Raw genomic sequence first — 16,725 nt, 5'->3', positions numbered from 1 at the left:
CAGAGAGCTTGTCTGCTTTTGAGAATTGCAATTGTACAAGCCTCTCAGCTCACAGCCGACTGGATCAATAGGCTGGAACCCAAATATTTGACCATATTGAAATCGCAATCAACAGGGAATATCTATGAAACGGGAGAAATAGGGGAACACTGTCAATAATATTGATGCCAAATGACCTTGCCCATTTGACAAGTCTCATTATGCTGATAAAACAGAGGATCCCTTTGGAATTGAATACAAATGCTGTTGTGCGAGTAGGGTTTGCTGAAAATATTGATTTTATGGTGTGATTTTATTCATTTTACAAAAATTATAGACGAAAAATTGCAGATGCTTTGCACCTCTGTAATGACTCCACTTCTGCAGGTATCTTTCTTAGTCATTTTTGGGCATCTACGGCCCCTTTTAGCTTTTAAGCATCAACTCGTTTGGGTGCCCAAAATAAATCATCCCCAAGCCTTAACACAGACATCTGGGTACACTTTGGAGTACAATAGTATGACCCTGAGCTGTGACATTAAATGCTGAGAAAATGTGGTAAAAGGATAGGAATTTTGTTACAATACTCCAGTGATTTAGTGTTGCTCTTACAAGCAGCTGGGGGACTCACGAGAGACAAATAAAAAAACCAAGAATGGTCACAACTGATTCAGCAGAAGACCTTGAACAATAAGTAGAAGCCATGAAGTAGCATTGCTTCCCTTGATGTGGGACTTGCCATTGACAAGACCGCCAGCTCTGCCTACTTAAAGGATTGCTTTTTAATACTACACTTTCTCGCTACTTTTTTTCCATAATGCAACTCAATAGAGCCTTTTTACGGGACCTTCCCTGCCTGGTAAACACCCATGTCTTTCAATTTCACTCCCCCAAGTATGTAATGTAGGCTTCCAGTTAAAGTGTGTCATCTCCAAGCCCAAGACAAGGTAACCCTGGTGACAAATCACTGGTGTTATTTTCGCATGCATGTTTAACGAAGCTCGTACAAGAGCCACATTATAAAATCGTTTACCAAAATGAGAAGTACTCCCTATGACGAGTAAACTGATTTTGATGTGTCAAAACGTGGTGGGGTTCCCCTTTATCTGTTTTTTTTCCTAGTTGTTTCGTCGGTTATATAAATCTTCGATACATTTAAACAGAGGGAGGGGAAACTGAGCGTTAGCTGGTACTTATTTTATTCCGTTTACTTACTGAAGCAGAGAAAGCACCAGAAAAAAAAACTGTCTGCATGAACCGAGGCAGAGAACAAATAACACCAGACCACCTGCATTGGGGAGCTCTTTCTTTCCAAAACTCAAGGGGATCCTCACCACTATAGAAACGCAATTTGTTTTGAGAAGTATAGCACACTAGCAAAACTAGGAGGAGAGATATTAAAACACATAGTTGGTTAAAATCAATTCCGACCCTTACACAATGCTGCGTGTCATCCCATCTCTCTCCAGCTGTTTTTCTACCCGTGATTATTGGCCTTCAGGCTTTTATTATATTATTCTACAGCAGGGTTAATTGTTTACATTTGTCAAACAGACTTAAAGGTAAGATTTGAATAAGATTTTAACAATGTACATTACTACAATTTAGAAAGCACAGTAATTAACTATTTTCAAACTCAGAGCACTGTATTTACGGTATGTTAATTATGAAAATAAACCTGACTCACAGCCCAGTAAATTGAAATCTAACTGAACTGGGAGATGTTAGATAACCAGCCTTATATGTTAACATGGAGGATTGCAGTACTGATAACTTACATTAGACCTATTTCAAAAAGACCATGCTGAAAGCTAGTCAAAGTAGAGTGCAACAGAGAGGTACAGTCAAACCTTTTTGGATGAAAAAAAATGTGCTTGGAAATGTGCAGGATTAGCAAAGGATTGGTTTAAGATGTTCGCGAAACGACCAACCAACCAATTAGAAATCCCTTTTCAATTGTCAAGCTTCTGTAATCTTAAATGACGGCTTAATTTCCCAAGCTAATGACGAATGAGCCGATTGAAACTGGAAGTGTCAAAACTCAGTGGCTGCATACCAAGTGGAACAGCACCTTTTGCGAGCGCAAACTAAATGTGGACCTATCCAAGCTTATCAGTAAAGAGGAAAAAAAAGCTTTTTAAAAAGCTGCCATAGCTTTGCAAAGTAGCAGGCCATGTTATGGAATCTAGATACAATGTAATATTTTCTTAAAACATGTTTGATGGTCTGCAGATAAACAGACTGAGGATATGCAGAATACAGAAAGAGTGTACATTTATAGCAGAGGTTGAAAGTAGTTTTACATTCCAAACATGTTTGCACTACTATGCACCTACACAGTCTTTGTGCCATATATCAAAATGCTGAAAAAGGTGATGACAATCCACATTCTTTCTTTTAGCACAGACTAGGTTGAATGAGTACACTCACACTTAAATGAAACCACCAATGTCACTCATACTACAAATATGACAGGACTCTGCGTTCAACAACTAGACACAGCTACATGCATGTTTGGACAGCTCACACTCGACTTCTTCTTTCTCTTCAGTTCAGACATTGGTTTACTGGCCTGTATAACAGACAACGAAAGCAGCAAAAGAGACTGCATGGTGCATTGTATACCATGTTCTCAATTAATTAAAGGTCAAGAATTAAACAGCGAGGTAGTAATTCTTGAATGAGAGATTCTTTGAGCAGTCATATAGTTTGGTATTGAATGCTTTCCTTTTGATACAATGTAGCCCAGGACATTTTTTGTGCTTGCTTTGAGACACTACATACAGAGGACTACTGCTGCTACAGTGAATATGCGGTGCCGTTTTAATCTGGGATCAAACTGAAAATCCCCTCCCATAAGAGTTCAGTCAAGGTCATTCTGGCGATTAGGCGGACTGTCTATAGAGGAACAACTGACAGAGAGAGAGAGAGAGAAAAAATAAAGAATGGTAGAAAAGGGAAAAAAGAGAAGGGCTGTCAACCACCACTGCCTTAGCGAGGTTCTTCTGCAGTATAACTAGTCATTTTTCCCAAACTCCCTTCTATCTTCATGGTGAAGAGTTTGGTGGCGTAAGAGTTACGCAGAGGAGACATTCAAAAGATGAACTCACTCCTTCCCTTGAACATGTTCAAGTCATTACTAACCAGCCTTACAGCCTCCCGTTTTGTCCGCCACATGTGGGACATTGACCTGCCTGCAGCCTGGTGCTGTGCCCAGGCTGACAGCTGGTCTGTCTGAAGCACAGATACACACAGACACGCACACACAGACACAGAGGTGAAAAGGGAGGGAGGGCGGGTGTGAGGGACATATCCACAGGCCTTGAAATAGAGCAGGACTGGCCCAGGTCAGAGCCAGCCTGCCCGGCCACCTGTCTGGCATATAAGTTTTCCAAGGAAGTGATGTCAAGGTATCCACAATGTGGATGATATGGCCAATGACACGCCTCCGAAACTATGTGTGCACCCCATTATCATTCCGACAACACTCGCGACTAGCACCGAGGTGAAAACATGCTGCATTTCATCCAATTAAACAACAGCCATTATATTGAGTATAGTGGAAACATTACTCTACCATCTGTAGGTGATGTTTTTAACCGGTGGCAGAGTCCTTGAGTATCCTCATAAGAATCCCCAATTTTGCCTATCGCCTCTGCGCCTCTCAGTTCCATAAGGGCGCGCAGTTCATTGAGCGTGCAGCCAAACTCTCCATCGTGGTTGGCCTCCACCATGGAGTTCTTCACCCCGCTGTACGAGTTGTTCGCCATTGTCGTTGCTGCTTTGGCTCAACAGTGGGAGTAAAAAAAAAAAAGAAGAAAGTGTTCTCCTGGAAAAGCTTAAATCCTCAAGAGAGCGAACGCAGTGGTAGTTCCCATAAACAGCTGACAGGCTCTTCAGAGGCAGCAGGAGTCATACGGCAGGTAGCAGGGCAGGGATATTACAAAATAAGCCATTTCCCTTGGAAAGCTGAGTTCCTAGTCTTTCATGGTGACTGAGGATCACCCACAGAGGCGGAGATCACCATGAATGCAGATCTGAAAGAGAAACATACAAAAAGAAGTGTCAGTAACCTTACTGATTGTTATTTCATGAACAGCAGGATTCCCCATGCATTTAATAATATCACACTGACAACTCATGGCACAAACTGTCATTTCATGTCTTTTATATTGAGCATATTCTTGTGTTGCCTTTTTCTGACATTTCGTGATGCAATGTTTTGATGTAGCGTGTTTAACAATAAATTAATGTTACCATTTTTGTTACTTCACTTTATTGTATCATATAGCTACAGTACATTTGTTGAAGCTTTTTACTCCTGCATAAAAGAAAACATGGATACCCTTAGACAAAACCACTTGGCTGCTGAGACAATTAGCAAGATATTTGGATTAGCTGTACTTGAGTTGTAATAAAATAATAATAATTTTGTGGTCTGGTCAAAATTCTTATCAGGTAATGTGCACTCTGCTCTCAGTACGTGAGCAGAGCGGCACATTAGCATTCAGTAATCAATCTGCTCTGAGCTGCTCCCAGGGTGTTTCCTGCATAGAAAACGTAAAGATACTGTCGTCCTTTCCCCTTTGCAATGTTCATCTACTGTTGATAAAAACCTCTGGCAGCTGTTTCACACAGAGCCACGGCATCTCCTTGTTTCTTCCCTTTTGTGTTTGTTGGATTTTAATTGATTTACTGTGTTTGATTGTAATTGCTTAATAATAATACTAATGACAAGACAGATAACTATTCAAGATACGTTTAACTGTGATTTTTTTTCTGATAAGGATGCGCATTAAAATCACTTCGTACGCATAAGATGCTAGATTGGTCAGAACTAATTTGCTGGTAAATAGGCAACCTTACTAATGGACCTTTAATGGAAGCAAGCCCAGCAAACAATGAGACAAAATTATACCTGCTAAACAAAAGCAAGCATATTGTCATATTAATTTAATTTAATATTTTGTGTCTGATATGATTGCTAGAAAACTAAATACAAGCTCTAAATGCATGTACTCTAAAAGGAGGATCAGTCGGCGCTGCAACCTACAATTATAAAAGCACACCACTCACCAGCAACATTCCGTGTCAACTCAGTCGACAAACAGGCTTTTTTAATAAATGGTCTTTGTTACTATATTGTCTGACACGGCAAAAACAAGCTTTTCCTCTATTTTCTACTGTGATGTCACCAGGGCTTTTTTCTTGAGGTGGCCATATAGGCTTTGTTGAATACTGCATTCTGATTGGTCAATTAAGGCATCCTACGGTCTGTTATTTCCTGCATGGCAGACCTCTGCTCTAAACAGACCAGCTGCTATGAACGCATTTCTGATCTCTGTCCAAGGTGAAAGGACTCCCTTTCAGCGGAAGTAATAATATAATTTTTAAACCAATAAAATATGTGATCAATTTTGTGAAATTATCGAGTAGCCATGTAAAAAAACAGAAATAAATTGCTTTAGAATTTTCCTTTTTAGCTTATTACCAACTTGATTAGTACGGTTACATATGTTGTCAGATATATATTGATCATTAGAATGTTTTAATAACCCCTCTTTCTCCCCCTTCACCCCACAGAGGACTTGACCTCCTTTGAGAAAAGCAAAGTTTAGTGATTTTTCAATACTGAGAGGAAAATTACAATTACTTTACATGGCCAATCTCCATAAGAAACAGCAATTTAATTTTCTAGTACATGCTTAAGTAAAGCATTACAGTAAAATCCTTTCAATAAATACTTAGAAGATTGTATCACAGTAACCCGCCATGTCATTGATTAAAAAACAAAAACAATCTGAATCCTCAGAAGTGTAACTGGTGAGGTAACATATTAAGCAGGCACCAAGTGACTGAATACCTTAGGAAAGACCTTCTGTTTAATCTAATTAAGACTATCTGTGGCATTTGGGAGCTCCATGGTCCTCTACATGAGAGAGTCCATTGTAATGAGAGTCTGCTGTCCATTCAGCTTTAATCAGCCAACACAATGAGGCTAATTCATTTATGTCGTTGATAGGTTGATAGGAATTTGCCACGGTGCAGCTCAGACTGAAACACAGAACTACGAGAAAGAAAATTAGAAAGGATGAAAGGGGACAGGTGGCAATATGTTTTAAAGAGGTCTCTAAAAAACACGGAAGACTAGGCGGAAAACTATAATTCACACTGCACAGGTAACCTGGACTCAGCCATGTGATCCATAAAAAAAAGGCACCAGTGCACGCCAACGGGGACATTTTTGCGTTGCCGTTATCCCAGTTGGGGAAGTTTTACTCTCCTTCTGCATTTCCGGCTATAACAAATACCAAAAGATGTTTGAGAGAACACAATTCATCTGTCTTTACACCAAACAGGACTTCAAACATGCAACTCCATACTAACATCCAAAACTCAAAATATGTCAGAACTTTGAACTGGGACGCCGATGCAGAAGGAGAGAAAATGCTGCATTTATTATTGCTCACTGCACAAATGAATGCTTGCAGCTTATTCCATTGAGTTTCTTGGAAACTATTCTGTCACATGTTGAGATTCTATTTGGAGCCATCTGCCATGGAAAACAGGACAGAATTTATTATTTATTACACAGCATAATTACAGGGCCGGTTGATTTACTGAAGTGGGAGAGATCACAGAAATCTCTATTTTGAAGAGAAAATACTTCTTTACCTCTTGTACTGACCCCAGGTTTAGGGGGAGGGGAGGCCTTTCTCACAACACTACGATGGCACTACTGCACCCATTATTTCCAATGGGTTGAGCGGTTAATCATTTCCCATAAAACTGTTTCTTTCAAATGAAATTAAGAGAAACAAATGAATAAATGAAAAACTCAATAAAAACGACTTGTTAATTTGTAATGGATTCAGCACCCTATTACCAATTCACAGCGAACACATCCTAACACCCTTTCACTACTAAGAACCAGTTTTTTGTTGACCAATCTTTTGAATTCCTTGTGCCCAACTGAAGCCCTTTTTCTTTTGACAAATTCCAACAAAAGGACAAGTGTTTTTCAGGAGTCATGTGTTCTTTTTGTCATCTTACACCTTGCAATGACATGCTGCCTTGCAATTGTTTAATTGGTCTCTATATGATATATCTTCAAATAGTAGGAACATTTCACTTGTCTTTGATACCACATGGGCAGCCTATAGTAATGAATGTGATTCTCTGCCCTCTCCATTTCCCTGTCCTCGTGTCTTACTCTTTGAGTCCTCTCCCACATTCACACCCCCTAACCCCACGAGCAGCAACAGCGCCAAGATGAAGGAAGTGCCAACATTTGCTGCGCTGCGACAGTTTCGGGTTGCGGAGCAGGTCAGATGTCACAACAGTGGAAAATCATTGTGATTGGATCTCCAAGCCAACAGCTGGCATGATATGGTTGAATGACAGAGGCTAAGGTTAACCCTTTCCACACAACGGCAGCAAAACCAGAGCTCAGCGTGAATACAAGGTGGTTTTACCAAAGGACCAGTGTCTTGTAAGTGACAAGTCTCCTCTCGACCGGAGCTATTTAAGGCTGCTATCACACACATGCACACCAAGTCCCCCAGCAAAAAGGTTGCTGCAAATGGAAACAAGTGGATCGGAGAACAGTGGTGGCCATCTCAGAAATATACACATTTCTTTGTTTCCACGCTAAGGAAACCCTCTGGCAGTTTGTACACCTCTATGTGCCAACAACTCGATGCAAGTCAAGGATAGCAATTCTAGGGATCCCTCTGCAATGGAGCTGCCTAATGTGAGGGGTGGTATTTTTAGCTTCCCCTAGACTACCCCTTCCCCCCACCGCTAGTCGTTGCTGAACTGGGTCAGGCCATGTAAATGTGGAGGGTACAAAGCAGAGACACCCAGTCCTCCTTGTGCTGCATGGCTCGGATCTGAGAGCACTACTTCACCCTACGGACTGGACCCTCTACACGGCTCTCGAAGACTGTCAGGCTGCCAATTCCAACCAACAGTCAGAGGTGTCACCATCAACATACCTTTCCTCTTCAGCTCTTCATGTATGTAGGAATACGGAATGTAAAATGATAATAAACCATAATTGTTTGACTCTGATCTAAAAGGTGCAGCACACACAAACATGTAGTCACTGTACATCATTCATTTTAAAAGAATACTTTTGAAACGATAGCTTTATCCGATTTAGTTCATAATTAACCTTTTTTTAAGTCATTTATTTATAAATAAGTTATATTGCACATCCAAACTAATGTTTCCTGCATGCAACACTGAAGTTGTTTTATGCTACTAAACAAATAATTTTACTTTTGAACCTTTTTGCAAAGAAAAATGTGTTGGTCCTTTTTTCTTTTCAACAAATTCTTTACAGGAATAATGAGAGAATACCAGTGATATCTTTTCCCAGTTTTTCTCACATGGAATAATACAAAAGGAAAGTTGCATCACAAAATCCATGCAAGTGATTGTGTCTCCTTACATCACAGAGGAGACGTACATTCTAGCTTTTGGTCCCCAAAAAAGGCACATTTTGGGGGGAATCGACACTTCGAGAATGAGCAGCATGTTGCTGCAGAGTGCAAATAATTACATTGTCAAAACAAATCCATGAAAAGGGCCTGTCAAATAAGATTAATTAAAGATCTCATTCAATCCCTGCATGCTCAAGTGGGGACTGAGTTGTCCCTTTTATGTGAGATCTTGTTAAACATGACACACACACACAATACAATATAGCTACTGTGAAAGCTGGACTTTTTATGTAAACCTTTTTACTTAGCATTTTAGTCACAAGTGTATAGTATGTCAGTGTTTCTTCACATTAGTACAACTTTCTAATCTTTGTGACAATGTCTGTGAAAATGGTGAGATGTCATATGGCGTAATCATACAAAACAATTTACAAACACTGCCGAGTCCTGAAAGACTATCCTGTAGTTAAAATTATGACCAACAATGTTTTTTAACTAGCATTGAATATCGTATTAAAGATTTGAAGTACCAACAAATAATTTGATTTGTCCCAGCCTTTCAATGTGGTAGAGTCATCTTTAAAACGTGACTGTGATAGTATTATAATTTTATTTTTCCTTTAGAAGAAAGGATGGCCCGAGGGATGGTTTTATTTCGTTGTTACAGAGTCCTTCATGTCCAAAGGATGGAAAATATTCAAAAATGAAGCATCTTTCATCGAGGCACTTTGAAGATGAGAGGCTCTGTGTTCTTTGTTATGTGTTATTCTACATAGCAGCTCAGTGGCCGGAGGTCATGCCGCCCTGCCATTTGCTGGCACTGTCCGACCTTGCGGCCCTTACCATTACAATTTCAGGATGCACTAGAGTTGAGCATTAAAGTCACTTCACCAAGACCTGTGGTAGGGAATGCAATTTGTAATAGCCAAACGCTATCATAAACTAAAGTAGAAGTAAATTAAGTCTGAAAGTAAACGCTGGCACTTTTAAATTATTTTAATGCAAGCCAGCCAAAATTGTACAAATGTTTAGTTTTTTCTTGTCATAAAAATGTTTCACTAGTGTTTTAAGACTGAATAACAGAGGCTACCGTCATACATCAGGAGGGGTTCAATCTTACCATCGTCACTGACAAAGAAACTGCATTCATTGCGACTAAGCCACTCTAATAGTAGTGTCACCAGAAAGCCCAAGACAAAATTGTCGGAGTGGATTTGTCTATAGATGGTGAGAAATGTGCTCTTAAGATAAAACAAATATGTTGTGTGTGTGTGTGTGTGTATATATATATATATATATATCGTTTTTTGTTGTTGTTGTATTTAGCGAAACTGAAGTAACGTCACCAAGATCTTGACAGTATGCTGAATATTACAAAATAACCCATGACATGGAAGATATTTCAAAGAAATATTTAGAGACCTGCATGGGTTGAAATTGTTCACTCATTAACTAGACCAGTATCCTTATTATCAGGCTGCTCTAATACGTCTCTTAAGTCCCTCCAGTTAATTCAGAATGCTGCAGCTTGTGTACTCACAAAAACTAAGAAAAGAGATCACATTACTCCTGTATTAGCTGCTCTGCACTGGCTCCCTGTAAAATCAAGAATCACATTTAAAATTCTTCTCCTCACCTACAAAGCCTTGATTGGTGATGCACCATCATATCTTAAGGAGCTTGTAGTATCATATTGCCCCGCTAGAGAGCTGCGCTCACTGAATTCTGGGCTACTCGTGATTCCTAGAGTCCTACAAATTAGGATGGGAGCCAGAGCCTTCAGTTATCAAGCTCCTCTTTTATGGAACCAGCTTTCACTTTCAGTCCGGGAGGCAGACAGTCCCCTCATTTAAGAGTAGACTTTAAGACTTCCCTCTTTAATAGTGCTTATATTCTCAGGTTTACCCTGGTCCAGCCCCTTGATATGCTGCTATAGGCTTACAGGCTGCTGGGGGATGTTTTAGGATACACTGAGCTCCTCTCTCCTCTACATCTCTTCATTGCACATTACTAACTCTATTTCTTCCCTGGAGTCTTTGTGCCTTCTTGATTTTACAGGGTCCATTGGACCTTGCTGTGTCTGAAGCTGGTCCTGGGTCCTGACTCCTTGCCCCTGCATCCAGACCCTGGCCTCATTGGTCCGGCCTCCTTTGCGATGCCTCCTGCCTCCGTGGCCCTGCCTCCTGCACGCTCCCTCTCCTCTCTTCTCTTCCTCCTTCGTTTTCATGGATTGTGGTCCATGCCTACTAATTATTCATACATTTCTGTCATATTCATTGAATGTGTTGTAACTGTGTAATGCTGTTTATCTGTACACATGACATCTATTGCTTCTGTCCATCCGGAGAGAGGGATCCTCCTCTGTTGCTCTCCTGAAGGTTTCTTCCCTTTTTCCCCTGTGAAAAGGTTTTTTCTGTTTTTTTGGGAGTTTTTCCAGATCCGATGTGAGGTCTTGGGACAGGGATGTCGTGTGTGTACAGGTCGTAAAGCCCTCTGAGGCGAATTAGTCATTTGTGATGTTGGGATATACAAAATAAACTGAATTGAATGATGGCCTTTCTCCACTGGCCTGGTGGCAGGGTTTCAGAAAGCTGCTACAATGACAGTTTGGATGTGTGGAGAAGATTACTGAAACAACTTTCCAATCAAGCCATATTTTATATATCTAATTATGCTATTAAGTTTAATAATTTCCTAAATAATTATTTTTCAATTCCTTGGAAGTATTCAGACACTCATAAGACAACTTTTTTAACAACTACATCTTCTACTCTGCTTAAAAAAACTACTTTTTGATGTGTGGCATGTCAACTCGTGAAGCCCAATGGCTTTTCAGAAATGCCAAAACTAAGATTAATGTCTGCAAGACTGACGTGTAGCATAGTTAACCCTTCTAGCTGTCTTGATGATTAATGTATGATATTTAGCAGTGTGTGCCTTATAATTATATTAGTGTCAGTTTATCCAATTAGTTGTACCTTGTTTTTTGCAACTAGGCTTATTTATATTTAGTCACACATGTAGTACATTTCTACTGCATTGTATATTTGCATGAAAAATAGTAATGAATGATGTTTGGAATAACCTTGGACTTACAATCCACACAGAGAAAGTAAGATAAGCAAAACGACATAAGTAAATAGTACCATAAATATGTTGTAGACTTTATTTAGCTGTCAATGTCACCTTAGACTATTGACCTATCATGGCTCGTCTCTAAAATAATGTTTAATAATAAGCAGTAAAATTGTCAGCAATTGTTGTTATTAACAATATTACTCTTTATTTGGATGCTTTGCTTGTAAGTGACTGAAGTGCAGAGCATGACAATGAACATATCAAGCTGCTGTAAAGGGGTACTCATCCGTGATGAGTTAGGGACAGACTTGACAGGCGAGAACTGCCTGGAAGAAAGTGTACTCAGGATACTACATTACGCAGTGACTATCGCTATGTGACTACTAAAAACTCCCGTGCCATGAGTAGCAAACCACACTTATTTTAACAGCAAGCTATGATGTTAATTAGTAGAAATAAGACTCTCCTGCATGGCTAATTAAACTTGTGTACTCCAAATAGAGAATGAAAACCCAGAGTCTGAAAAGAGAGTCTTGAAAGGTTGTAAGTCTAGAAATGTAACACAATCAAACTGAACCACACAGCCAAAGAGGTCAAGTGATCTTGCCTCTGAGATACTACCATTTTCCAAAACTAGTTTAAGAAATACTGACTCATATCCTTCAGGGCGAGCAGTACAAGCAATGGTTTGCCATTATGAAAAAAGCATGGTATAGCAAGGAATAAGAAAGGATATTTTTGGCATTCTTGAGTGACAGCAACAGTCTGAGTTCAAAGGGCTCCGACACAGCAACAGATAGAGTTCGATTGAATCAATGAACAAAACCTAAATCTCTGTTTTGACATGAAATATCACTCATTACTTAAACCGGAAAACAGAATTCAGACATTACTGTTCAAAACGGTAAATGAATGCCACAAACTGTCAATACATTAAGAAAATACTGCAATACGGTAATTTGACTTTAATGCTTGGCCATGTGAAAGCGTTGCTGACCATATTGCGTAATATATCTATTATAACTATACTATTCTACAGTGACTGGCACACCGTGTCTCATTGATTCACAGGCTATTTCCTTAAACTCAAATGGATTTAGATAAAACTACAACACTTTTTTGCAAACCACTGCGGGATCACAAGTCGTTACACAAACACAGGAAGACACTGCTGGCGCTGCAGCAAACCGGGTGCTATTTAATTGGATATGGAGTGATCCCTTCAAAAAGGTGCTCAGCAGCTGCACTCCCATGTCAACCTCGAAACGTGCAGGCAATATTACCGGGTGCTACGTTGTATTCAAATTGTCCATTATAAAAGGTCACGAGAGCAATATTATAGGTGATCAACTTACATTAGGTGGAACGCTTAGAGAATACGTGATGCATTCCGTTAGAACGCATTAAACCCCGGATGGTATCCAACGAATGGATGCTCAACTTTGACATCACGAGGAGACGCTGCTAGTCGCTTCACAGCGTCACTGATATTCGTTAAATTAAACATGTACTGTAGCCAGTCTCCAGTGACGGTCAGTCGACACAATAACTTAAATGTGCCCACACGAGTGCCCCTGTGTGAGCTCCCCGAATAGTCCGCGTGAGCGAACGCAGGGCGTAGAGTCCGATACTCGGAGAAGACCGTTTTAACCCCATTAACGTTATCTTACTGACTTGCCGCCAGTAAAAGGTGAGTCCACGTGACGTTTAATAGCACAAATGACATCTCTTAGAGCGCGCGCCGCCGGAACTCTGGGATTTAAACGTTCAAATGAAATGCGGGTAACGTTAACCTTCTCGTGACGGTATACGAGGTCCTCGTTCTAAATTTGCCACCGAATCTTCACGTGCGGTCTCCAAATGATGAGGCTCGATGTCTAAACCTGCACGATAGACTGTCGCGTGGAGTCCAAACGTGCAACAAAAAAAAAAAGGAGGAGAAAAAAAAGCCTTCCAGGCTAACGCGTACAGTGTTAGCCCACTAGCTCTCTGGGGTTAGCTTATGCTGATTGAAAAGAAGTGAAATGCACAAAGGGTACTTCTAAAAGCTTGACAAGTCGGGAAACTTAGCCCAGAGTAATGCACTAGTCAGTGTTATCTTGGCAAAATTAAAGAAAATCCGGTAGCATCCTGACTGACTAGGTGCCTGGGTTGGAAAAAAAGAGACGCCCAATGTCAGTATCTCTTCAAGATATAACATTGGCTAACGATGTTAGCTTGGTTTAAAGCTAACTAACCAGGGCAGCTACCCACCGGTGGCCGTCGTTGATCTTTGCACACATAGATGAAGACTTCAACCGGTATGGGGCTTTCTATGCAACATCTATAACACTTGGAAGCAGCTCTCGTCTTGCGGCATTTTGTCGCGGTAGGACAGATATTACAAAAAAATACTCACTCCGTTCTCTGAAGAGCACCCCAGGTCCCTTTCCCTCTGTAACTCCCCCTCAGTCTCAGAGACTAGACTCTCTCCCCTGATCTGAGGTACAGTCCCGCCCACTGCGCTGTCACAACCACAGACGAAGTCTCCAGCCAGAACAGTCAAGATAGATACGCTCCCACTTGAGAAACATGGAAACCCATGTCGACCAAACCGGAAACCACGTGACACGTGCGTAACACTGCGCTTTAAAGGTTTACTAATAACGGTTAAAAAGCTAACTCATCTCAATAATCCCGGTGATTAAAGTCGTCGTTCATAAAATATCATCTCATCATACAACAGGTGCAGACCGAAGTACCTGTGTTTTTTTTAAAAATAATTCAATATAATGAGATGTGTTTCTCTCGTAAACGCTATCATCACTTTTACATGTGAAAAAAGATATAGGACACAATATTAGACACGACCAGCTCAAAGATATCTTGGTTCCGTTTCTCTGACGTAGATTTTGACGAAGGCGGAAATAGGTTGACGTGAATCATCTCGCCTCGCCTGGTCCCTTTCTGTCACAACACCGCCGGGGACATGTGATGCACGTCAAAAGGAGGATGGGTATGGACCGCTGGTGTGGATTCCCATTGGCTTATCCAGCATATCAGTCGCCTATGGAAACGGTTACGTCATGATCCCCCCGTACTCCCTCTTTACACCCGTGTCGATTTATAATAACAGGATTATTCAACAGTTCAACCCCATCATATGATGCAGCCTGTAAAAATCACAAACCGAAAGCTCACTGCCGCATCGTTTTTGCTGTCTCCCTGCCTGAACTCCTCCTAGGCTGCACAAGGCTCTTCCCTCAGTGCCTAATCAAACCTGACGTCATTCTTTCCATGATGTTGCGCTTTTTTTCTTCTCGTGCGGATTCAATGCCTCTATTCTTTGCAATTCTTTAGTCCTGTTGAGAACGAGCCACACACTTGGCAATCAGCCTTCCTATTACAGGAGGCGACCGATAGTGAAATGCAATGAACGGGCTTTCATTAAAACGTAAGCAGAGGTCAATCTTTTATGTTACCATTCCCTTAGACTTACAGTAATAGTAGTCGGTGCAAAGCCCAATAAGCAGAAGTCAATTAATTAAAGATTCAAAGTTCAATATGTGCATGATACCAGTTGCAGCATTTTTTCAGTCAAGGTGAATAATACATTAGACATCTCTTTGCACGAACCAAGTCAGTTCAAAACACAGCCTTTTTTCTGTAGTTTTATAACTATGTGATGGACCCTATGTTGAAAAAGACACGAGTGGTGCAGGTGATAAATAGAAAACAGCTTAGGTTGAGGTCAAACCTCAATGTAATATACTTGCTGTCTTGACATAATGGGATTTATCATTAACACAACCGGCTCAAGTGCACAAGAAGCTTTTCTCCCTTCAGATTTTACAGGGGAAAAGTTCAACACGTTTATGCCCTGCGTGCAATTTAACTTGAGTTGGAAAATGTTTTTTCAGAACTTGTCGACTCAGATCTTTGTCAACGATAGAAAAGATATTTGGAAAGGAAGAGAAGAAGCAGGGGGAAAAAAATGTATGTAAGTTGACTTATTTGGTTAAGTCAAAAGCAGAAAGAGGAACAATCACTCCAGATAGATAGATAGATAGATAGATAGATAGATATAATATAGTAGATATTTTACCCTGTATTCTGCAATATGGGACATTTTATTGTAGTTAAACATGTTGTATACATTTCAACCAATGTTTACAACCATCAGTAAGATGATGCAGTCAGTCGAGTGTGTGGGTGTCACATATGCTTCCCCACACCCTTCAAATATTTTTCACTGTCAGTCAATCTTCTGCTGTCAAACTTCAAACTAGAGCGTTTGCACAGCAAGCGCTTTCAATGCTGATGCTTTTCTCGTACATCCAATAGTAACGGGTCTCAGCTGAGCTGGGACTGGCAAAAAGGCTTTGCACCACGGACCTTCAAACCCCTGAAATGCAGAAGTTGACAATACCTATTTTTACGGCAGCAATCTTTCCAGTTCACTGTCAGTGGTTTTGGTGGCTTCCTGATTGGTGGCCTGCAGTGCTTTGCGTTTGGCCAACCCTGCAGATGTCCCTCTAACATGACACTGATGCCACTCATTTTTCTCTGTCTATCTTTGACTGTCCATCAGTCTGTTTATCTTCCTTCCTTCTTGTTAAAATACTGCTAACAAAAATGTAATGGTAGGAATGTTAATATAGCTAGCCTAGCTCAATCTGGCAGTAACTAATAAACCTGGCTAAAGATCACTAATTAACAAGTTATATCTCCCTTGTAGAATTGATACAAAAAAGCGTTGCTGGTTGTGTAGCACATGAAATGGCCAATTGTCATTTTTACAATTTGCTTCATGCAAGATCTAATACGTTCATTTTTGAGCCCGAGAGGTGGTAGCACGTTTCCAGTCTTTGTGCTAAGTTAAGCTAAGCAGCTGCTAGCTGAAGCCTTTGGTTTAATTTATAGATACGAGAGTGACATCGATCTCTCCATTTTACTGTCCATCAGAAAGCGAATAAGCACATTTCCAAAAATGTCAAACTATTCAATTAAAATGCATGATATTTAAAGACAACAGTAAGTATGTAAAACCTGAATAAATCATGCCAAACGGAGGAGAGAGAAGCTAAAATGTAAAGTAAAAACAGCATCCTTCATGCAGAACTTATAGATTTTTCCTGACAACATTTTCCTTCTAGTCAGTGGCTGATGTGCATTCTGTATCTAAATATGACAGAAAATAGACAGTATTCTGCTTTGTGTCATCAGAGACTGTTTGTTCAGT

General features: G+C 40.3%; 1 protein-coding gene across 2 annotated transcripts in view; it reads right to left on the bottom strand.

Moving 5' to 3' along the window:
* Positions 1-14,351, bottom strand: part of atp2b1a (ATPase plasma membrane Ca2+ transporting 1a) — a 35,340-nt gene extending 20,989 nt beyond the window's left edge. Inside the window, exons 1-2 of one of the 2 annotated variants that reach the window (XM_034525740.1) lie at positions 13,903-14,351; positions 3,557-4,016 (exon numbers count right to left, since the gene is read on the bottom strand). In XM_034525740.1, the coding sequence (XP_034381631.1) occupies positions 3,557-3,749 (193 nt within the window). In that variant the 5' untranslated portion in view covers positions 3,750-4,016; positions 13,903-14,351. The remainder of the gene's footprint in view (positions 1-3,556; positions 4,017-13,902) is intronic. The other variant, XM_034525741.1, reaches the window with a different exon arrangement.
* Between the last annotated feature and the right edge of the window lie 2,374 nt (positions 14,352-16,725).

Source organism: Cyclopterus lumpus, chromosome 23 (assembly GCF_009769545.1).
Source record: "Cyclopterus lumpus isolate fCycLum1 chromosome 23, fCycLum1.pri, whole genome shotgun sequence".
NCBI lineage: Eukaryota > Metazoa > Chordata > Actinopteri > Perciformes > Cyclopteridae > Cyclopterus > Cyclopterus lumpus.
This window is presented reverse-complemented; position numbering and strand designations above follow the sequence as displayed.